The following is a 23,064-nucleotide window of genomic DNA, read 5'->3' on the forward strand; positions in this document are numbered from 1 at the left end:
CCCCGTGACCCTGTGTTCGGATTCAGCGGGTTGGGGAATGGATGGATGGATAGCACTTTCTCACTACTCATAGTGAGCGAGGAGCCACTTCAACCACCACTAATGTGTAGCATCTATCTGGATGATGTGATGGCAGCCATGCTCCGCTCACCACACATTAGCTATAAGGTACTGAAGTGGTGAGAGAGACAGACAGTTAGAAACATGGGATGATTAGGGGGGCAGAATGACTAGGCCAGGGGTGGCAAACTCCAGTCCTGGAGGGCCGCAGTGGCTGCAGGTTTTCATTCTAACCCTTTTCCTAATCAGTGAGCAGTTTTCACTGCTAATTAACTTCTTTTTCCCTTCATTTTAATAGCCCTGTTTTTAAGGATTCAGTGCTCTGAATTAATTATTTTCTTCATTAAATGACAGCCAAACAGAAATCAAATGTGAAACAAATCAACAATCGACCAGCTAAATTGGGGCTTCAAACTCCAACCAATTTCACTCCAATCACTTTCTTAACGAGAAGCCAATTCTTGCTGTTAATTAAACTCGTTATTTAATTCCATGGCTTGTTGCTGCTCTCATTCTGTCACAGCACACATTTTGAAAACTGTTGATTTTCTGTTTTTTCTAAGAACATTGTCAAAATGTTTTGGGGACCTGAGAGATCAACCTTACTGAGACCATCACCTTTCTTTATTTTCAGATATTGTGTGATGGGCACGGGTGAACTGGTCATGTGGCACCTTGTTTTGTGTCTCATTATTGTTTGGCAGTTAATTAAAGAAAAAGAAACAACTAAGGGGCCTGAATCAAGTTAATTAAAATTAAGGCAAAAGAAGTTAATTAGCAGCAAAAACTAATGAACAAGATGGTTAGAATGAAAACCTGCAGCCACTGCGCCAGTCCCAGGACTGGAGTTTGCCACCCCAAGACTAGGCCATGGAGGGCAATTTAGCCAGGACATCGGGACAAACCCTACTCTTTACAAAGGATTCCCAGGGGCCACAGAGATTCGGGATGTCAGTTTTACGTCTCACCTGAGGGACAGTGGCATGTTTATAGCACTGTATCCCCATTACTACGCTGGGGCATTGGGGTCCACATTCACACCACATGGGTAAGTGCCCCATGCTGGCCTTAACAGCACCTCTTCCAGCAGCACCCCAAGCTTATCCTAGTTGGTCTCCCATCCAACTACCAGCTGGGCCTGAACAGGTTTAGCTTCAGGTGGATGGCCTCTTCTGAAGTGTATGTGGTATGGCTGCTAACACAGTAATGTAGCTCATGTAGTTATGCCTCTCTGTAATTTTCAGAAAGCTGTGCCCACTTAATTCCCCAAATCCCTGACCTGGCTCAAAAAGGCAAGGCTTTCAGACTGGCACAATAAACGTTTGACTAATGTGTTCATCATTCATTCCTTGACCCCCAGCCACATGCTTCCCCCTCTTGTGCTGCCAGGTCTTTTATAGACATCAGATGAGCTCAGCTGAAGTCCACCAAATTAACCACTCAGTAAACAGACCACAGTACTGGAGATAAAAAATGTGGTCACTATTCAGATACTGCCCCATGCTTTTACTGGGGACAAGGTGTATCATATCCTGCCCACCCCCCAAACAACACCCATGTAGTCATATCAGTCAACAGGCTGAACTCTATGGCAACGGCAGTCATTTAACCTAGTGCTCAGAGCCGGCCATTATTTTATTTAGATACCGACTCTCCATAGAAACAGAGACGCACATCTACACACTGTGTACTGAAGGCAAACATTCATGTGCTTCAGTGCGTGGAATGAATGTCACACAGAATCAACAAATTTAAAGGAAGAGCAAGGAAGGCACAGCATTGATTAGATACTGAACAGCCGTTCATGCATTTTGGGCATCTGCTTGAAATCCCAGATTTGGGGTGTGTGTGTCCTAGCAGTGACGAGCATGTTCAAAATTGCACAGGTGCCTCTGGTGTTTAGCACATGGTGCCCATCACTTATACAAAAGTGAAGTGTGAATAAATACTGTGTGACCCCAGTTGGGACAGAGGCTGCATAGTGGACAAAGACAAGCTCCCACGTACATAAGCTGCCATGTCGGTGCAAATAAATAAGAACTACCACTGCTGTGCGTTTCGGGTTCCACATTAGGGCTTCACATAAGGCAACAACAGCAACTGAAAAGAAGGCCTACCTGGGTGGCAGAGTGTCACATTCCCTGGATGGTGTGGATGATATGTTCCAGAACTTGGAATCTCTCCAGATCCTCTAAAAAAGGAAGTCAGGGACACCAGAAACTAATAAAATGGAGACCCTCCTGGCCATTAGTGACCCTGGGTCAGAGTTTAAAGTGGAGTAAAGCCACTAGGTTAAATGTTTGTTAATGTGGGAACAGACAAAGGACAAGCACTCAACGGGCAGAAGAAAGACAGAGCTCAGTAGTAAGAGAGATAATAAATGGGTGATAAAAGGGAGTGTTGTGTTGTGCCACGTGTAGGTGGGTCAGAGGGTAGGCTCTCATGCCTGTTGAAAAGGTCCAAAGAGGTATTAGTGTTTTGTTTCCTTTTGTTGTATTTGAGTACTTTGCATGCAGAAGTTTGGGTCCATTTCATATGCTTCACTGATAAGGACATAAGAACCATTCATACCATCATCCCATTTGTTTAGCTCATAGCCGTCCCAATATGTCATTCAGATATTTCTCAAAGGTCATAAGTGTTTCTGCTTTGACTAGATGTCTCAGTAGTTTGTTCCAGAGTCCCACAACATTTTGTTTAAAGAAGTTCAATGTTGTGCTTACTGGTTTAAGTCCTAATTGTACTTACCCAGATGTCTTCTAGGATGTAATTCACCGTTAAGTGAAAAGAAGCCTGCTGGATCTACTTTATCAATGCCTTTGAGGATCTGAAACACTTAGATTAGGTCACCACGCAGTCTCCTCTGTTTGAGACCTAACAGGTTTAATTCTCTTAGCTGGTCACAGTACGACATGTCCTTAAGTCCTGGGAGGCACCTGCCTGCTCTCCTCAGCACAGCTTCAAGTGCTACTATGTCTTTCTTTTCGTGTACTGACCAGAACTGCACACTAAACATCCCTTGATTAATATTCAACAGCTTTTACAAGTGAAATGATAACATTTCTGGGTGAAAAATCAATTAGAGATGTTAAAAGTGCAGTTTTTGTTTTCTGTGGGTAACGTCATCAATATAAAGGGTTCCTCATTGGTGGTTGTTCTGCTTTAACCAAGTCAAAGCAAACAAATCCTAAATCACTAGCAAAGATCAAATCACTCACTACTTAGCCAGGCAAAGAGCACCGTGTACCCTTTCAGGATTGTTTGCTCTTTATCCCAGTCTGTTCTTTGGAATGTAAGACTTTTCGTATTTGACCCTTTCCCCCTTTTGTAAGAAGAAAGGAACTAATCTTGGGGGAAAAAAGAAAGAACTATGGAAGTTCAGAGACTGAAATAGAGAGAAGGTCTCAGAGACCTCCAGGTAGAGAACAACTGCAAATAGGAAATGGGTTCCTGTCTTTTTGGTGTCTTGTACTTTTTCCTGTGTGCTTGTATCTAAAGTGAGTGGGCAACCACTAGAAAGCTAGTGCAATGTGATGTGTAGCCTGGCTCCAGGACAATATCGATGTGAAACAATGGAATATAGGCCAAGTACCTCATTCACACACCTTTATGGTTGTGGGACATCTTTAGGTTATATATGAAGCATCATACTCATTCCTCACTAATAGATGGCAGAACAGACACCCCACATGTTGGAGATCTGCTGATCAATTTGAAGTGTAGGTAGAAGAGTCCTTTTAAAAGCCTACCTAGAGACCAAGAGTGTAGTGTGAATGAATAGGGAGACTAATGCTGATGGGAGTGGGGGGATTAATTTGCTGCCCACTGCATGGTACAGAAGGGCATGGATAACAAAGGACAAGACAATTTGAAAGTAAAAAAAAAGAATGACTAGAGGAAGCGATGTACAAGAAGACAGCTCTTGAAGCGTGTGTCTCATTACATTTACAACAACAGCAGCCATCGTGTGTCTCATTACATTTACAATAACAGCAGCCATTCGATGCAAAACATGTTAGTGCTATGCTATTCTTTTTAACAGAATAAATGTGCCTAAACTGTGTAGTTAAAAAAACATGAAATATAGTAGCTAGAAAGAAAATTCATAAATCTGAACAAGTACAGGCTTAATCATTATTAATAAAATTGTGTATCGATTAGGAAAGAATAACAGTGAAAAAAAAGGGAAGTGTCCACAGTACAAGAACAGTAAAAAAAATCTGATTAACCAGGTCTATTAAGTTCATAGATATAAGCCCCCCACGTTCATCCAGTGGGGTAGATCCCTAAGAGATTCCCAAAGTGAACCATCTGAGAAGTTCCAAAACAGAAATCATACGTGAACGTGGAGTCCAAGGGACCCGCTTGTGAAGTCTGCTTGTGTCCTACATCTCAGCTCTCTTCATAGATGTGCTTCTTCAGGCTGTATTTGAAACAATCCCCCAACCTCAAAATGAATCACATTTCATACACCATATGAGGACCAATGTTGGCGGTTCCTCCAAATCTGGATGTAGTTAAGGATTCTTGACTTGGAACCTTGACTTGACTTTTACCTTCTATGTAACGAGGCCATTGACCAACCTTACCGTTGCCGTATCTGTCTTTTCTGTTTTAACAGAATGAATTCAATTGTCAATATAATTTGGTTATTCTTATGTATCGCGGTTAGATACTTATTTATTAGTTGTGTATTTTATATTAATTCAATTGATGTACTTATGTGATTTACTGTTAAGCAGCTTTTGTTTTCGTGGCATACATGGTGTAATGTAATAGAAGGCGACACTGAAGTGATGTTCCGGCCAGGATGTCCCCTTTGCCAGACTGGACTGTAAAATGGATGGACAGCCTTCCAGGACTGTGTACTTCCCTGATATACTAGGTAGCAGCATCCCTGGGCTGATGCATACATCTGCAAGGCATACTGGGAACTGTAGTTCCATTGATCAGCCCTGTTGGGTTCCAAGGGTGCCACCAGGAGGAGCTGCAGGGAATGGCTATCTGTACTTTGGGGAGCTTCTGTCTGACCAGTAGGTGCTTTCTTCATGCCATGTTGTGGCATTAGAAAATGCATCAGGTCTGTTGTGGCAGTTTTAGGTTCAAGGCAGGAATTAGGCCTGGATGGGACATCACACATATGCGCACATCTAGACTTGGCCATGTTAGACTTGAGAGTTAACAGAAATTATTAGGATTATTATTGAAAGAAATCTGGGAGATCGTGCAAACTCCATACCATAGGGCACACCAGCCAGGACTACAAATAGGGTGCAATTGCTTTGAGAACGCATCACCATGTACTGCACCAGTGGGTCACCCCATTGTTACAGCATTAACAGAAACTCAGCTGATGCCACATAATCATTATTTATTTATAATTATTCTAAATACAATCATATTACAGAGAACCCTACAAAAATCTGAAAGTCAATATGTAGCCAAGGGAGGACTGTCTGGAAGGTCGGGCATTAGCAAGAGTGCAAGAATTTGGCACTCCATTTGGCACTTTGGCTGATTGGAGAGTGGATTTGATTTTCATGTAGGAGTGAGCTCAGTTGCCACCAGAGGTGCTCTTTGCCATGGGGCACAAAATACTGGCTGGTATTGGTATTTCCCCAAGGATATGGTGTACTCTATCTTTTCCTTCTCCATTGCTGTACTCATTTTTGCTTCCTCCCCAGGGATTCAGTTCACTGAGCAAACAGAGACGTAAATATTTTTACTGTTCAATTTTTTAGGTACTAATGACATATGACCCTCTGGTAATAAAGAAGGAAGGAAACTCAATAGGGACCCTTCTTGGGAAATCCAAGGCCAAAGTCTACCTGAACTCTATGAGCTGTTTCTTTCTAAAAACCTTCGTTAAATAATGCATCAGCCGGCTGCTGGGTTTACTGTATATCCTTCAGTGTCACTGGGTGTACACTCTCTCCCATCAGCAAATGTGCATCCAACAAGGTAGGTTTGCTTTCCGTCATTCCGTCTTATAGATTGAAGCTCAGTCGCAGCAGATATTTAGCAAGTGGACTCACTGACGTCTTTACAATAATCCTCTTTTGTTGCTTGCTTTTCATTTCTGCACACTGACCCTCTTCCATCTAAGTGCTGCAGAAGACTTGCATGGTTGAAAGAGCCCCAGAAGGGAAGAGAGGGAACGGGAAGAATCCCTGTGGTTTAATCGTGCATCTGTTCATAGTAATAAGTATGCTGATAGAGACATTGGTGGTGAAACCTTCTCCGGTTTAGTAATCGAGAGCGCAGATCAAGGCAACCCCACGTTTAATCCAGTGCCTCTGCGCCTTCTGGCTGGGCAGCTCCACTGCAATCACATAATTTGTGGAATGGCCTGTTGTTGAAAGGGTACCTGGAAAAGAAGAGGAGGTGAAAAGTAGTGAGGAATGATAACAGAGTTGATGGAGGTAAGCATGACCACACAGGCATCAAAATTATATGAGTCCACTAATCCTGTCTTCCAGGGATCCTTGTGTTATTATTACGGTAAAACCAGAGAACAAATGGCACACAGTAGATATTTTGTTTTTATGTGTATAGTCTTGCAGCTTGATAATAAAAAAAGCCCTGTAGCAATATGGCCTTCAGACTGTCTCAGCGGTTAGGAGTTTCCTTTTGTACCTGTGTTCTGGACACTCTGAAAATACAGCAGCTTTACAAGATGTGTTGAGAAAAGCCTTTATAAATGTTAATGTGTGGCAAGTTGTGACACTGGTAAGGAGGATGCAGAGATTTCCAAAAGCCCATATTTTGCCCCAACACATTGTTAAGGGATTTGTCAAGTGTATCCTACTGGTGTTCACCATGAATGGAGTTATATACAATAAAGCTGGAAGGCCTGAATCCCCACAAAGACACACCTGGACCGAGAATGTGGCTGAAAATTAAAATGAAAAAAAAAAACATAGATAGCTTCCGCCAGTACCCTGGAACCACATGGCCACATCAGACAAAATGGCATGGGAAGTCCAATACAAAGCCCCATTTAACCACAGGAACTCTGCTGTCTTGTGAGATAGACATCTGATTAGCAATGCAGCATAACATTATAAATAAATCCTTCCACTCAGTCTATTTTTAATATCATCGTTCACGTCCTAGTAAGTTGATGGGGGAGTGAGACAGAGAGGGAGGCACAATAAGGAAACGGGGCACTTGGCCCCCATCTCCAGGTATCTAATGGTAGAAATCAGACAGGGAGCATTTCCTTACCAGCCCGCGTGAGAGTCTTGTAAATAGGGCAGATGTACACCCCTGTCGTCGGTGCCTTACGGTAGGTCATGGGGATCAACCAGATGACGGCCATCTCTGTGTAGAGTTCCTTTTGCCTAGACTCTGCTAACTGGAAGGAGACTGGGTCCCACCGTGCACCTTCAAGGAAAAGTCCATGAATATAACAGCCTACTTCTGGGCGCTGCAGCAGCTGACTGGCAGGCTCTTTTACAATCTGATGGGGTGGGAAAAAAACAAGCAAGACAGCGAGAGAGAGAGAGAAAGAGGGAGAGGAACAGAGAGAAGTGAATCTTAGGCTTTGAGTTCCATGAGTCTACCTTCATCTGTCTGAAGAAGAACTGCAGCATACCTTGAAGTCAAAAGAGATTGTGTCTATGGAGATCACTGACTGCCTGGCAAAGTTTTGAAGAGTTCCAGTTAGAAAGGCTTGTGGGAAGAAAAAGCCACTGATCCAGAAGACAGGTGGGATTCCCTCGTTGATCCATTTCTCCAGGAACTTAATCCTCTGCAGTAAGTCACTCACCCAGGAGGCTAAAGGCTTCAGGGAAGGGTAAGCCTGCAAAAAAGCAAAACCACTGCTCAGCCACGTTAGGGGCAGGTCAGATGTCTTGATAGGCGATATAGCCAGCTTCTATGCCCACCCCTAACCACTGCCTCTCGCTTCACCTTGGCTTTCCACATCTCAGGGACAGAATTGTTGAACAGGCTGTTTGACATCAGTTCCAGTTCGGAGGACATGACCACCAGTCCTTTCAGGGCTTTACGCAGGTCCTGGAGTGTCTTAGCAATCACTATCAGCAGTCGATTGTACCTGTGGGATGGAAGGTGATGCAAAATGATCTTAAATGTGGACTAGCACATATTTAAAAATATGGCAGGAAGGCACCATCATAAACTGAACAGTCTAAAATGACACTGCGATAAAAGAAAAAAAAAATGTAAAATGACCCCAGAATAGTGCTGAGCCTTAAATTATAGTCTTACTAACTAATTGCTGACCAGTATATATGTGTACAATTAAAAAAAAATGAATATCAATGCCATGACTGAGAGAGTCAATCAGCTGGAGCACTGCATGGTACAGCACTACAGTTGAACATCATGGGCCACATAAACTCAAATGTCAAGAAAATGCAGAAATTGACCAATTGAGGAGACCAAATGTGGCCAAATGACTTGAGAGGAAGTTGTGAGAATAAATGAAGGAAAGCTAGTTAGTTAGTTAGCTAGTTACATTTACCTACTCAGAGCACTTTACATAAACAGTGGGGAGCCACTTCAACCACCACCAACATGCACCATCCACACGTTAGTTGTGAGATGATTGAAGGGGTAAGAGATTGTTAGCCAGTTAGAGGCAGGAGATGATTATGGGGACAGAATATCCAGGCCGTGTTGAACTATTTAGCCAGGACATCAAGGTACACCCTACTCTTTTCAAAGGATGTCCAGGGATCTTTTATGACCACAGAGAGTCAGCTTTATATCTGGTTTTTCGCAGCTTAGTGTCCCCATCGCTGCATTGACATTGGGATACACACACAGACCTTGGGGTATGTGCTCCCTTCTGGCCTCACCAACACCTCTTCTACCAGAAATACAAGCTTTTCCTAGATGGTCTCCTATCCAAGTATTGGCTGGGCCCAAACATGCTAAGCTTCAAGTGGGTAACCTGTGCAAGTCGTATGGCTGCTAGCTAAAAGATAACTCTGCAAGCATTTAAAGTAAAGCATATTTGTTGTTTTCACTATGCAGAGATGGAAAAATGTCACAACTGAGAAAGAATTACACAAGGCACAATTGCAAAATAATTAAACGTGATTAATGATCTTGGAGAACAATGGTGTGCTTTTTGGGCCATCAGCCTCTGATTGGCATCCACCTTTCCACTCAGTTTCTATCAATTCATTTTTTGAACCTACATTTTCCATTACTGCATTGTGGGAATGTGGAGTTTATCCAAGGAGTCATGGGTACAAGACATGGAGGGAACACTAGTGAGTTACAGGGCATGATTATATACTCCTCCAGACAAGGCCATGGAAAGTCACCGATTAACCCAGTGCATGACTCTGAGGTGTGGGTGGAAACAAAAGGGAGACTTGTCATTTATCTTTGTGCAAACAGGAACACAACTGTGGACTATGGAGCTGTCAGGGCAGCAGTGCTATATAGTGTGCCTCCCAATGTGCACCATATAGACTCCATTAGTGAGAGAATCATCCCTTTTACAGTATACACAGGAAAGTGTTGAGAGAAATGAGATGGTATGCAATGGCGCAAGATAAGGTCTCCTTGTAGGGTGGATGGGTTTGCACTCCATGACAAAGTGAGGAGGAGAGTAAGCACATCCTGAAGAAATTTTAACCTGATAAACAAGGACAGATAGGTTCAGGAAAAGTGTTGGCCCAAAATCGGACATAAAAAAGTCAGAGCTGAAGGCAGTTTTAATATCATATGGCGGGAGTGAGGAAGAAACAAACCAATAATAAACAGAGAACAACATGACACCATGCAAAAAACATGGCAACCTGGATTCAAAGCTGGGCCTTAAATACTGAGTGATCGGGACAAGCGACTGTACCACCCAGACAACAGAAACTGTGAAACCAAACAAAACATAATGAGTAAAAACAGTGACAGTAAGAAAGCAATATTATTTTTTATAAAATAATTAACAAATTAATCTCAAAATGCATTTATTGTATTGTGTTCATGTATCTTTTGTATGGTAAGATATTTTCTGTGAAAACAGAAAACCATCCATAATACCCAAATTAAGAGTCACTGATTTTTAAATATAATGTATATTTCTTGGTTGAAAAATTACATTTACAAAACTATGCTCATAAAAGCCTTCCAAAGGAGACTTTGGTTACTGAAAAGCCAATTTGCCGACATGACAGTAAAGATGTTTCAGTTGTGTTTGGGTAGCATACCTGATGACCTCTTGAACAAGAACCGTGTTCATGGATTCCTCATACAAGACAGGAAACTTGACCATGACGCTCTGGACATCTATTGGTTTGGGGACTTTCTCCAGAATGTCAGCAACAATGTCCTCTACGATCTACCAGGCAAAGAGTAGACAACATACAATTACTCTATTTTGGTCTTACAGTTTTTGTTTGTTTTTATATTAAGCATGTTTTATCAATTATGGACTCAGTAAATTCAGCGAAGTTGCTAATTTGATGATAGATACGTTGGGAATTTCTTGCTAGACACCACTTGAGGTCTGCAGGGGTCATTAAATCATGAAGCTGAAATAGTTAAAGCACATTGACACAAAATTGACTGACACAAGAGGTAGTTGAGGCTGCCATATTGCATCCATCAGTCTATTCATCCTCTCATCCTGCTTTTTCCAATAATGGGTTGTGAGTCTATCCAAGCAGCAATGTAGACAAGGCACTAACCAGCCCAGAAAACAATTCTGGTTCATTGCTAAGCACATTCATACCAGGCCACCATCACCACTCCAATATCTTTGCATTTTGAGGGGAAACCCGAAACCAGAGTCTCCACAGGAAACTCAAGTGAACACTGAGAGATCATGCAAACTCCATCAAAGCGAAGAGTCATACCAGGGTCCAAAATCTGTGAGGTAGCTGTACCAATCTATGCTTATGTTGTCGTCCACTGATCTGAATAACAAAAAGTGATTTGACTGAACTGTAGGACTTGAGCCTATGGAAGGCTTCTAGTTTTATACAACTGCCTACCAGCTGTTGACACATCTTATTCTGAATCTTTCTGTCTCAGATTTTCTCCACATCTGCACTGCTACCTCAGCCATAAGCCAATAACATCACATGATCAGAAAAGGAACAGTAATATGGAAAAAAAAAGTTACCATCTCCTTATAAGGAAGAGAGTGGCAAATCAAACATGGAAAAGAAGTTATAAACTCCTCATTAAGAGGAATAGTAAATCTCTGGAATTTCCTGCTGGAAAATGTTATAGGAGCAGATGAGCAATAGACATTTTTGGAAATGAAAGCATAAAAATAGGGGTAAGGAGTACATCAGGTAAGCAGATTTTTGTTTCCTGCTAAATAAAATCAAGGTATGTAGTTAAATACATTCTTAGTGCTAGATAGACAGATGTCATAATCCATGTTAATCAAGCTGTCAGAAGTGTCAGAATCTGACTGTTCTCTACAAACTGGACAATATTCCTACTATGTCTATCAACACAGAGTTAGCTTATAATTTGCATCCAAGCGGGCAACAGGGTGATCTGCCAGCCATGTGCTCCCAGATGTTTAGGTGCCCGTGGCTGTTCCACAACTAATCAAATCTAAAAGGGTGTTAGCAAAATGGTGTTTGGTAACAAGTCCTCACTTTCACTTATGTGTGGATTTTAAACAGGTACAGTCCACACCTTATTTATGCTCAGCTACACTCACTCTACAAAACACCTGTACACCTGCTGATCCATTAAAATGATCTAATCAGCCAATCGTGTGGCAGCAGCACAACGCATTGAAATTATGCAGCACCAGGTCAGGAGTTTAAATTAATGTTCACATCAAACACCAGAGTGGGGAAAATGAGGTCTCTGGAGTTTACTCAGAATGGTACTAAACACCAAAATATTTGGTGAATGGCAGCTCTGTGGACAGAAATGAGAGAGGTCAAAGGAGAATGGCCAGAGTGCTTTGAGCTGACAGAAAGGCTACAGTAGCTCAGACAACCACTGAGTACAACTTTAGGGAGCAGAAAAGCATCTGGGAATGCACATCACTTGAGGTAGATGGGCTACAACAGCAGAAGATCACATTGGGTTCTACTCCTGTCAGCCAAGAACAGAAACCTGAGGTTGCGGTAGGCACAGGCGCACCAAAAATGGATAGTTGAAGACTTCAAGAAAATGCAACCTAGTCTGATGAATCTCAATTTTCTGCTGAGGCACAAAGAAGTTAGGGTCAGAAGTTGGCATTAACAGCAGGAATCCATGTATCCAATGTACTTTGTGTTAACTGTCCAGACTGGTGGTGGTACTGTGATGGTGCGGGGAATGTTTCTTGATACACTCTGGGCCTGTTAATACTAGTAAATCATCGCTTGAATGCCACAGCTCATTTAAGTATTGTTACTGAATCCCTACATAGCCACAACATAACCTATCTTCTAATGGTTACTTCCAGCATGGTAATGCACCATGTCACAAAGCAAAAGACATCTCAGACTGGTTTCGTGAACATGACAATGGAGTTCAGTGCTCTTCAGTAGCCTTCCCAGTCACCAGATCTGAATTCAGTATAACGCTTTTGAGATGTGGTTGAAAATCGCAGCTGAATGAAGAGCTGACAAATGTGCAGAAATTTCATGACATAATCATATCAACATGGACCAGAATGTTTCAGACATCTTGTGTAAACCATAGCATGAAGAACTGAGACTATTTGGAGAGCTAAAGCAGGACCTACCCAGTATTAGTAGAGTGTCCCTCAAAATTTTCCTAGTGAGTGTATGTGCTTTCAGCTATGGCATTCAGGCAACTTAATAATCACTCGTTTGGTTACCAGAGATCACACTTTCTGTTCCATGCTTGAACACTTTTGAATTTCCAGCAGCTCACATTGCTAACAATTTAAATTTTTCCAAACTGGGATGGTCATATATCCTGTAACTGGACAGCATGGTGAGAGCTTTCACTAACCTCTTCCCTGGCCTTGCCCCCTGCAGCAGAGGTCCGGGGCTGCAGACGAATTACTGCATTGAGAAGTGCAAAGGTTTCATTCTGTGCAAACGTGATGTTGGCATTGTCATGGAGGCCAAAGACCTCTGGTGTGTCATTGATTGGCAAGTTCTTGATATACTCCAAGTAACCCTGGAAATCAAAGAGCATAAAGAGAAAATATGAGAAAAGAATACCTCATATTTCTTTATAATAATAATAATAATAATAATACATTTTATTTATATAGCACCTTTCCCATGCTCAAGGCACTTCACAGAGTTTAAGATAGAACGGCAGGGTATACAGTATATAGCATTGTACAAACCAGATAAATACATAAAGAAGATTAAGACAGTAAATTCAGAAAAAAAAATGCTCTTGGGTTTCTCTAGATCATCCCTAATGTAAAAGGGTCTTCACTTTTGCTCTCATTAAAAAACACTTACATTTATATCCAAGGCAGTGTTGATCTGTCTATAAATTCCAGATTCTGAGTAAATATGCTCTTCCATCAGAACGTCTGGATTGTAAAAGTCCTCAAGAATGTTGAGGATGCATCGCCGGTCCCAGTCATCTGTTACTCTTCCTCCATAATTGATTTCTCCAGCTGTGTACTTCAACACCTGAAGACCAGACAGTGACAGGAAAGACATAAGGAGATCAGGTGTCATTAGCCATCCTTGAAATCGTTTGTACCTGATTTCACACTCTCGCATCTTCTCTGTGACAGAGCTTGCCGGTAAGCAGTATCAAAAACAACAATAATAGTGATCTGTTTTCAAACACTGGATTAATCCTAACTGGAGTTTAGCCATTGATTTATACTACTGCAGCGAAAATTGGGTGCCAAGGTGAAACTGGTCTTGTCAAACAATCACAGGATGTACAATCAGGCTGAAAGAAAATGTCACTGGCATTTAATATGGCCCACTGTTCTGCACTGTATTAGAAATAAAACTGAAGAGCTATTGAACTTAGGAGAACAAGCAAATGTTGGACAGAAGGCATTGCAAATCAGATTTAATGCCCATTGGGATCCCAAAATTAATCCAAATATATGAAAAAAAATATTTATTATTTGTTTTTCAAATAAATATTACTGCTTCTAGACTGGCTAATCAAGCCCTGTTCAACCCTTTTCCTGCTATCACTGATCCCAGTCGCCTATTACTAGTTGTGTACACACTGTCATACACGAGTTCACTCCAATCCTGAGAACATCAGCAGTGATGGAGGGAGGCTGTTGGAACAGGATTTGCAGAAGTAGGGCAAGCCAAATATGGACTGTAGGAGCATAATGCTCATAAAGAAGAAGAAAGTGATTTTAAAATGTGATAGTAGTGTTGGCCAGTGACAACATGATGGCTTCTAGTTCTAGAGATAATGAAGCATATGAGCCTGTAAACTGTGATGCCAGTTCTGAATGTGCATGGTATCATCACGAGTGTTTGGAAACTTTCACTGCTGTTGTTACTGAATTTAAATCTGCTCATAAGTGGTGGTACATAATTGTGACTACGCCCAACTGAGGAGGAGAGCAGTTGATCCAGCAGCACACACTAAAACCAAGTTATAAGGTGTACATGTGGTCTACTGTCAGTTAGGATGAGCTGCAGGCATCCATATCAAGGTGTAATTCAAAAGCCTGAAGATGAAATATATTGACCATCAAAACCTTTACTTGTAGAGTCCTATGGACAGCAGCTCATGTTTCAGTTTACTTCTCGGGTGTTTGCATTTTGTTGCTAACCACATACCTCTCATTTTGTAGCAGCAGTTAAAAATCCTTTTTTAAAAATAAATCCATTCTTTGATATGCCGATAGACAAATTCACTAGAGTTTACATACCTGAGTAGCATGATGTGAACAAATCACTCGCCTTTGAGTAAGGTAGTTTGGCAATAAAGCAATAAATACTGTGTACAATTAATGGCTTGGCGTATCTTTATTGAACAATCAGAAAAGTTTATTACTGCCTAAAATCTAAAGTTGCTGATGTGCGATTTACAGGTATTTTTACTTTCGTGTTATTGTTTTTTGTAGCATAACCATCACAGTTGAAAATATCTGATAGTGAAAAAATAATTTAGTGATAGAACAATATTTTGAAATTATTGTTGACACACATGTGTATTGGGGCCGGCTTAAAGGTTCAGATAATGGTTATTTCCCGCCAGAACACAACTGTTAACTGATACCTTTTCTCTTCCTTTCTCTGCAAACTGAAGGGCTGATGACTTTAACACCCTTGACGTAACTTCTGGAGTCCACCTGCTTGGACCTACCTCCTCCTGTCAGGAGACCTTTTTTGCGAAAGCTCTGCCATCTTCAGGCAGTCTATTTGGAGACTCACATCTGCACATTTTCTATCATTTTTTTACAACGTGTTTATATCCTCGTTTTATTATATTATACAGGGTTGGCTTTCTAGAACCCCAACTCTTCATCATTTTTTGTGTTTTGTCTTACTATATGTATATATAAGTATATATAGAAATAAATATATATGTATATAGTATATAATGCGCTACTGAGACCACATCTGCAGTATTGTGTGCAGTAGTGGTCACCACAGCACAAAAAAAGACACAACAGCACCTGAAGCTGTGCAAAGAGCAACGAGGTGCATCATGGGATTTAAGGACAATCCTACTGAGACAAAGTCAGTGAATTAAACCTGTTTAGTTTACACATTACACAGGGATGTAATCCAGACCTTCAAAATTCTCTAAGGAATTGATAAAGTAGATTCAGCAGCTTTCTTTCAGTGTAATGGTGAATCACATACTGGAGGACATTGGTGGAAATTAAGCGGATGTGCATTTAAGACTGATGTCAGGAAGCACTTCCTTACTCAAAGAGTTGTGAAAATCTGAAACAAACCAACAAGACATGGAGTTGAAGTAAGAAACTTGACAACCTTTAAGAAGTTTCTGAATGTGATATTGGAACAGTTTAGCCATTTATTAAAACAACAAACCTGATTGACTGAGGGTCTCCTCCCATTTGTCAAATTCTTTATCGCCTTATATAATTTGTAGAATCTGACACAAGGATGACTTACAAAGACAACCTACCAAAAGTTCAAAATTCACCTTCTTTACAACAAACATAGTACTAGGGTGTTGGAAGGGGCCTGAGTTGCCCCAAAAGCTTGCATATTGTAATCTTTTTAGTTAGCCAATAAAGGGTGTCATTTTGCTTGACTTTTCACAACAATGAAACAAAAAAGGAAGTCTGTGAGCCTGTAATTCTCTATTGCGCTTCAGAACAGGTCATCTTCCTGAAGCTAAGTGTGTTCAGGCCTGACCAGTATACAGATGGGAGACCATCTAGGAAAAGCTTGGGTTGCTGCTGGAAGAGGTGTTGATGAGGCCAGTAGGGGACACTTACCCTGTGGTCTGAACGAGGATCCCAGTGCAGTGACGGGTTCACAGTACTGTAAATACGGCATTGTCCTTCAGATGACACATAAAACTGAGGTCCTGACTGTCTGTGGTCAAGAAAGATCCCTGGGCATCTTTCAAAAAGAGTAGGAATTATCCTAAATTACCCATCATGGCCCTGTCCATTCTGGCTCCCTAATCAGACCCTGTCTCTAATTGGTTAAGTAGTGAGAAAGCACTATATCAATGTAATTAATCATTATTATTATTATTGGATCAAACAGAAAAGAAAAATAAATCCGTTTTTTCATACAGGTGACTAAGAAGTGAAATTAGAGCAAAGAGTTCCATGAAAGTTGGGATTTCATCACTGATTTAACCACTGTAGCACACCAGGCCTTGGGTTTGCCCCCCATTAACAAATTAGGTTTTGCTCAAGAAGGATGACAGTACCTTATAAGGAATCTCGGTGTACTCGTCCAGGAACATCTTCAGTTGGCTAATGCAGATGCGCAGGTCTCCATCTGTGAACTCATATGGGATGTTGAAACCCAGGGGGCCAAACTTTCTGCGTTCAATGGTGTTCCCGTGGAAGAAGCATAGTGAAAGTAAGAGGGATTTGAATTCGGCGGTCTGCCAAGGACAGAAAAAGACAAAGTGAGAGAGTCAGAGAGGAAATCAAATATGCATGCTAGTGCTAGAGATTAGCACCTCCATTAAATGAAATGGACAGCTGCTTCACTGCCCTTTTGCCAACTGCTAAGTGCCCCATCTCCCTTTTAATATACAAGGCATGAAATTCTTCAAGTATGCCCAAGGGCCTCAGTAAACAAGACTCTGGGACATAACATACATGCTCTATATACTGATCTCTCCCTTTCGATTATAATGTTTTTCTCTTTCCAAACACCAGTGTTTCTTTATTGGAGGTGAATAGAAATTCTTCTCTGGCCTTGAGTTCAATTAACTGGTAATACTTTTAAAGTTATCTGGCTGAGCCATAACAGGAAACATTGTCCACCACTATGTGGATTACAAGAGTCCCCTCCAAAAGTTTTAATACAACATTGTGTAAATATGATACAGTAATCCCTCGCTATATCGCACTTCGCGGCTTCACTCCATCGCGGATTTTATATGTAAGCATATTTAAATATATATCGCGGATTTTTCGCTGCTTCGCGGGTTTCTGCGGACAATGGGTCTTTTAATTTCTGGTACATGCTTCCTCAGTTGGTTTGCCCAGTTGATTTCATACAAGGGACGCTATTGGCAGATGGCTGAGAAGCAACCCAACTTACTTTCTCTCTCTCTCTCTTGCGCTGACGTAGGGGGGTGTGAGCAGGGGGGCTGTTCGCACACCTAGACGATACGGACGCTCGTCTAAAAATGCTGAAAGATTATCTTCACGTTTCTATCTTTTGTGCAGCTGCAGCTGCTTCCTGAAACGACATGCTGCACGGTGCTTCGCATACTTAAAAGCACAAAGGGCACGTATTTATTTTTTTTATCTGTCTCTCTCTATCTCTCTCTCTCTGCTCCTGACGGAGGGGGTGTGAGCTGCCGCCTTCAACAGCTTTGTGCCGTGGTGCTTTGCATACTTAACAGCCAAACAGCCCTATCGATTTGTTTGCTCCTTTGAAGAGGAAGATATGTTTGCATTCTTTTAATTGTGAGACTGAACTGTCATCTCTGTCTTGTCATGGAGCACAGTTTAAACTTTTGAAAAAGAGACAAATGTTTGTTTGCAGTGTTTGAATAACGTTCCTGTCTCTCTGCAACCTCCTGTGTTTCTGCGCAAATCTGTGACCCAAGCATGACAATATAAAAATAACCATATAAACATATGGTTTCTACTTCGCGGATTTTCTTATTTCGCGGGTGGCTCTGGAACGCAACCCCCGCGATGGAGGAGGGATTACTGTATTCTGTAGATATGAAGAAAAACTTAAAGCAAAACAAAACCTGAGTGATTCAGCATGATGGTCTTGTTGACAGTGGGGACACCTTCATGAGTGGTCAGACCCCACACCAGAGGAGCCCCCTAATGTTACCTTTACACACGAGTTGACGAAGTCGTTGCTAAGACTGAGGTAAGACTTCAGCAGGTTGGCTTTAATCCCCCTAGGAGGTTCAATGGTCATTTTTGAACTGTTCTGCAGAATGGAAACTGGAAACTTATTACTGGGCAAGCTGGTTAGCCAGAGGCGGAAATCACGATGAACCTTCAGGAAAATAAAAGAGATGGAACTGTGCAGTGAGATATCGTTATACAAAAATTACACCCTTAGCTTTTTTTCCCAAGATATTTAGTGACTTTACCTTATCCGCATCAATGCACTCTATGAGTCTCTCTAAGGAAGGCATCCAACTAGGGGCCAGGTGGCAGTTTTGAAAGAACACCCACTTGCCCAGCTCCGTGGCACTTTGCATCAAAAATTCAGCTCTTGGGCCCTGGAAAAAGAACACATTTATTTTTGTGTTAAAGTTGAGCACAAAAAACACCCTGCAGTATGCATTTAACTGGAAATCTGAGACTATAATGGGATGTACATTAAATATTAAGCATGTTCATGTTCATGCAACTTTTCTGTAGGCACTCCAGTGTTCTCCTACACTGTACATGGAAATTTATCCACATTGTTGGTTATCTACAGTTGTTAAATTGGTGCAATATGGCAGAGTGTCAAAGTGCGCCATCATGTTCAGTACACAAAAACCAACTCGCAGCAGTACCATTTAAAGCCTGGACACACATTTTCTGGGAAATAGATGATGCCACAGTCCATATTGTGTCCTTCAGGTCATTGATATCACAGACTTTCCTGCTATACACGCGCGCTCGTTCACCATACTCCATAACCAGAAATCACAAGGTGTAAAATCAGGGGAGTGTGGAGGCCATGGCAATGGTCTACCTCAACCTATCTATCGACCTGGAAAGGTGTGGTCGAGATAAAAATAATATTTAGTGTTAACATAGTTTTGACTCACCCTTCCATACACGAGGGGCAGTCAAAAAGGTCCCAGAATTGTGATATACAGTAGCAGGAGAGTGAGAGCTCAGATTACGCACACATTGTTGTGGAGGGGAGCGCAGCACGTCCTTAGACCAGTTACAACAGGTCTGGATTGGTTTAGGTGTGTAATATTGTTTTAATTACCGTTTGAGTTAGACGTGTGCATAGTTATTCGGCGTAGTGTCACAGTTCGAACAATGCGCTAACATCAAGTTCATGTGCAAATTGGGGAATCTGCTTACGAGAAGCGAAGTATTTGTGATACAGTTTGAATATTTGTAGCTGGAAATCCATAAAGAGAGGAAAGTAATCACACATCTTAAAATGTTTTTTTTTTATACCTAAGCTTTCAACTCCGAGCAGGAATCCTCATCAGAGGAAAATGATTAGACTTACAGGAATCCAAGGCAATATATAGCAAGTAAGGAGGGGAGGGTAGGTGGACGTGGGGGTGGGGGTGGATAAGGTGGGGTACGGAGGGTGTTGGTAATAAAGTCTCATTTATTATGTGCATGTTCTTCTTTTCAAGTCTGCATATGCTGGGTTCATGCCCAGATGTTTGTTAATGGCGTTTTTACTGGATAGCCATGTTTCAGACAGTTCTGACATTTTTAGTATTGGCCTTGAATTTTACTTGCACTGAGTCCCATTTAAATGTGTGTCCGGTCAAACTTGCATGTGTGCAAATCAGAGGCCATGGGGCCTTCATTCTGACCAAACTGCGATGTTTCTTTATACGTGTGGTGAGCATTTTGCAGCCCACGTCCTGTATCTCTGCTGTCGATTTCTTTTACCAGTCAAACGGACTGTGCAGAGTGTGTTTGTAGGCTTGTGCGCCGTTGAGATGCCTGGTCTGGACAGGATACGTGTTGTGCCTTCTGATACCCCGTGATGATAAGGAAGTGTGTGACAGGTGGGATGGAGGTTCAGGTTGGAGTTGATTGTTTGCTGGGGTCTCTGGTGTCTCCTATGTAAGCATTGTCTGATGAATGTCTTTGGGTAGCCATTTGATGTGAACAGTGGGAAAAGATAGCGCCTTTCATTCTTAGTATTACAAAGGGTGTGAAATAGAGTCTTAACACAGCTCCGTTTATGCGATGATGGATGATTGCTAGCAAAGTTAATATTTTGTCTGCCTAACATTGCTTACAATAAACACCATTAATTTGGGTGGTGTTGTTACCTCTTTCAAAGGATATGTCCAGGAAATTGATGTGTTGGTTTATTTCTTTTTCCCTAGTAAACTGAATCACAGGCGATACTGCATTGATGTGGTTATTGAAATCATTCAGCTTGTCATTTTTCATATAACAAATGTGTTGTCAACGTAGTATATCCAAAGTTTAGGTGTGTACTGAGTTAGAGCCACACTTTCAAATCGCTGCATTACCAGTTCAGCTAAGAGTCCTGATAAGGGAGATCCCATTGGTGTGCCTTCTTTTTATCTGTAGTATTTTCCATTAAAATGAAAGTGCGTTTTCTGGCAAAGTGAAACTAGATGCATTATATTGTTCGTTACTAGCTTCGTTCCTGTCATTATGGTGGGTTTGTTGTATAGCTTTGTTTGTAGAGTTTCTGTGGCCAAATGAATTGGAAACATGGTGTACGGCGACACGATATCAAACAAGACATTGATCTCATCCTCAGCAATGGATACATTTTTCAGATGCTGTAATGCCATCTTGGCACTATTAATAGAATATTCTGAATCATAAATTACATTGTTGAGCTTTTGAAAAAGCCTTTTAGATAAGTTATAAGATGAACCACCTTTTAGGCTAACAACAGGTTGGAATTTTAGAGGGGTTTTATGGATTTTTGGGAGGCCACTGAATTCAGGGCAATTTGCATCACTGGATTTCATTCTGTAATATTCCTGTGAGTTTAGACAGTTGTTATTCCAGAGCTTATTCCGAGGGGTGTTGACCCTGGTAAAGGTGGTTTTAATTGGGTTAGTTGTTTGTATGTGGTGGTGTCCGAGAGCATTTCTTCTATTGCTGTGACATACTGTTCTTTGTCTAATGCAACTGTGGCACCTCTTTTGTTGGCTGGTGTAATAACAATGCTGTTATCATTTTGCACTTCTGTTCAACACACCTTGTTTCTTGTGCTTTGTCTGCCGGTGTCTTTTCAGTTTGTTTTGTATGTTTTAGGGAGCCTAGGAAATTCAATATTGCCTAACAGATTCAGTGTTCAGGTTTGAAACCTACATCCACGCATCGTCCTTTAAGAGTTTGTATGTTCTCCCTGGGACTGTTTGAGTTTTATTCCGGTTCCTCACAAATCTCCAAAGATGTGAAAGTTAGGGTTAAGGCCACGTCACATTATGCAACTTTTCGGGCGATTTTCAGTCATACCTTACATTTACATAATCTTACAGAGTCCGAGGAAGTCGACGGGGTTGGTTGTCTAATATGACATGCCCAGTGATTCACCCCAACTAGTCCGTGACTGGCTCTGATAATATCAAACGGGTCTGAGCGCTCATGCAGAAGTACAATGCATAGAACGCAGTAACAAAGAATAAGGAACAAATTGTCAGTGAGAGTATGAGTCTGTGTGAGAGCGGGCCCTGTGACGGGCCGCTGCCTTTGCCAGCCTGTTTTCTGCCTACCTGTTGTAATTTTGTTAAACTTTTCTGAAGCGTAGGAATTTTTCTTTAAGACTTTATTATTTATTCCCAAGATTTTGAATGATGCTCTTTCTGGTTTCACTTTCATTTTATTTTGTTTAAAAGGTAGTTTTTTAAGTTTATCATTATTTACATAACACTATTTTGTTATAGCTATGGGCCCTGTCAATTTGTAGCACTATGGAGAAAATGCAGGTCTCCATTACTAGGCCACGCACCCCAGAAGTCGCATCACGTGACGTCACAGACGTGATGATGCTCTTTAAACCAGCATTGCATGTTCCCAGTTATTCAAGTCACGAATGTTTCCTTGGTAGGCAAGCTAAACCCCCGTTGTCATGACTTTGATTTTTAATTTGGAGAGGTTAGGAACACACGCTGATACAGCGCATTGCCGCATCCACCACATGACAAACCAACTCAGGATCCCAGATTAGGACGCGAGTGCAGCCATGCAACGGGTGACACCTCAGCACCACACTAGTTCAGATAGAGTGAAACAGTGTGAGGTTTTTTATGGTGGTCGGAGTGCCAATTCTGCCACCAGCCTCCAGGTTTTTCCCTGCAGGATGGAGGGCCTACATGCAGGGCTGGATGCAGATTAACGTTATACCCAGGATGGGTTTTATGATTTAAGTCTGATGAAAAATGTACTTCATCGCTTTTGACCTACGCTTTGTGTTTTGACTTAATGGTTCATCTTCTGGTCCATCCTCTCTGTCATTTGTCTGGGAGGATACTTTCATCCATAAAACTCAATTGGACTGAGCAAATCGCTGAGTGAACTACAGATGTGGCACCTTTTAGGCTAAATAAATATAACGTACTTCCAATCAACTGAACAGAGCCATTATCAGTAATAGGTCAACGCATATCATAGATAACATCTAACTTCAGGGTTTAATGGACTTTATTCTTATAGCGCCTCTTATGATGCTGTACATTCTAATTAGCCAAATGCTACATTACCAGTTACGCAGGCTAATGTGGATAAAAACAGCACTTCTAGTTCACAACAGATATAGTGCC

The 23,064-nt window shown here is 41.5% G+C and overlaps 1 protein-coding gene across 1 annotated transcript in view; it reads right to left on the bottom strand.

Annotated features, from left to right (window-relative positions):
- Nucleotides 1-5,414: 5,414 nt before the first annotated feature.
- dnah1 (dynein, axonemal, heavy chain 1) overlaps nucleotides 5,415-23,064 on the bottom strand; it is a 144,862-nt gene continuing 127,212 nt past the window's right edge. Inside the window, exons 69-78 of the mRNA XM_051921101.1 lie at nucleotides 18,706-18,837; nucleotides 18,438-18,608; nucleotides 16,837-17,016; nucleotides 13,443-13,619; nucleotides 12,976-13,146; nucleotides 10,248-10,378; nucleotides 7,975-8,119; nucleotides 7,658-7,864; nucleotides 7,288-7,522; nucleotides 5,415-6,427 (exon numbers count right to left, since the gene is read on the bottom strand). Coding sequence (XP_051777061.1) covers nucleotides 6,306-6,427; nucleotides 7,288-7,522; nucleotides 7,658-7,864; nucleotides 7,975-8,119; nucleotides 10,248-10,378; nucleotides 12,976-13,146; nucleotides 13,443-13,619; nucleotides 16,837-17,016; nucleotides 18,438-18,608; nucleotides 18,706-18,837 — 1,671 coding nt within the window. The 3' untranslated portion in view covers nucleotides 5,415-6,305. The remainder of the gene's footprint in view (nucleotides 6,428-7,287; nucleotides 7,523-7,657; nucleotides 7,865-7,974; nucleotides 8,120-10,247; nucleotides 10,379-12,975; nucleotides 13,147-13,442; nucleotides 13,620-16,836; nucleotides 17,017-18,437; nucleotides 18,609-18,705; nucleotides 18,838-23,064) is intronic.

This window comes from Erpetoichthys calabaricus, chromosome 18, assembly GCF_900747795.2.
Source record: "Erpetoichthys calabaricus chromosome 18, fErpCal1.3, whole genome shotgun sequence".
Taxonomy (NCBI): domain Eukaryota; kingdom Metazoa; phylum Chordata; class Cladistia; order Polypteriformes; family Polypteridae; genus Erpetoichthys; species Erpetoichthys calabaricus.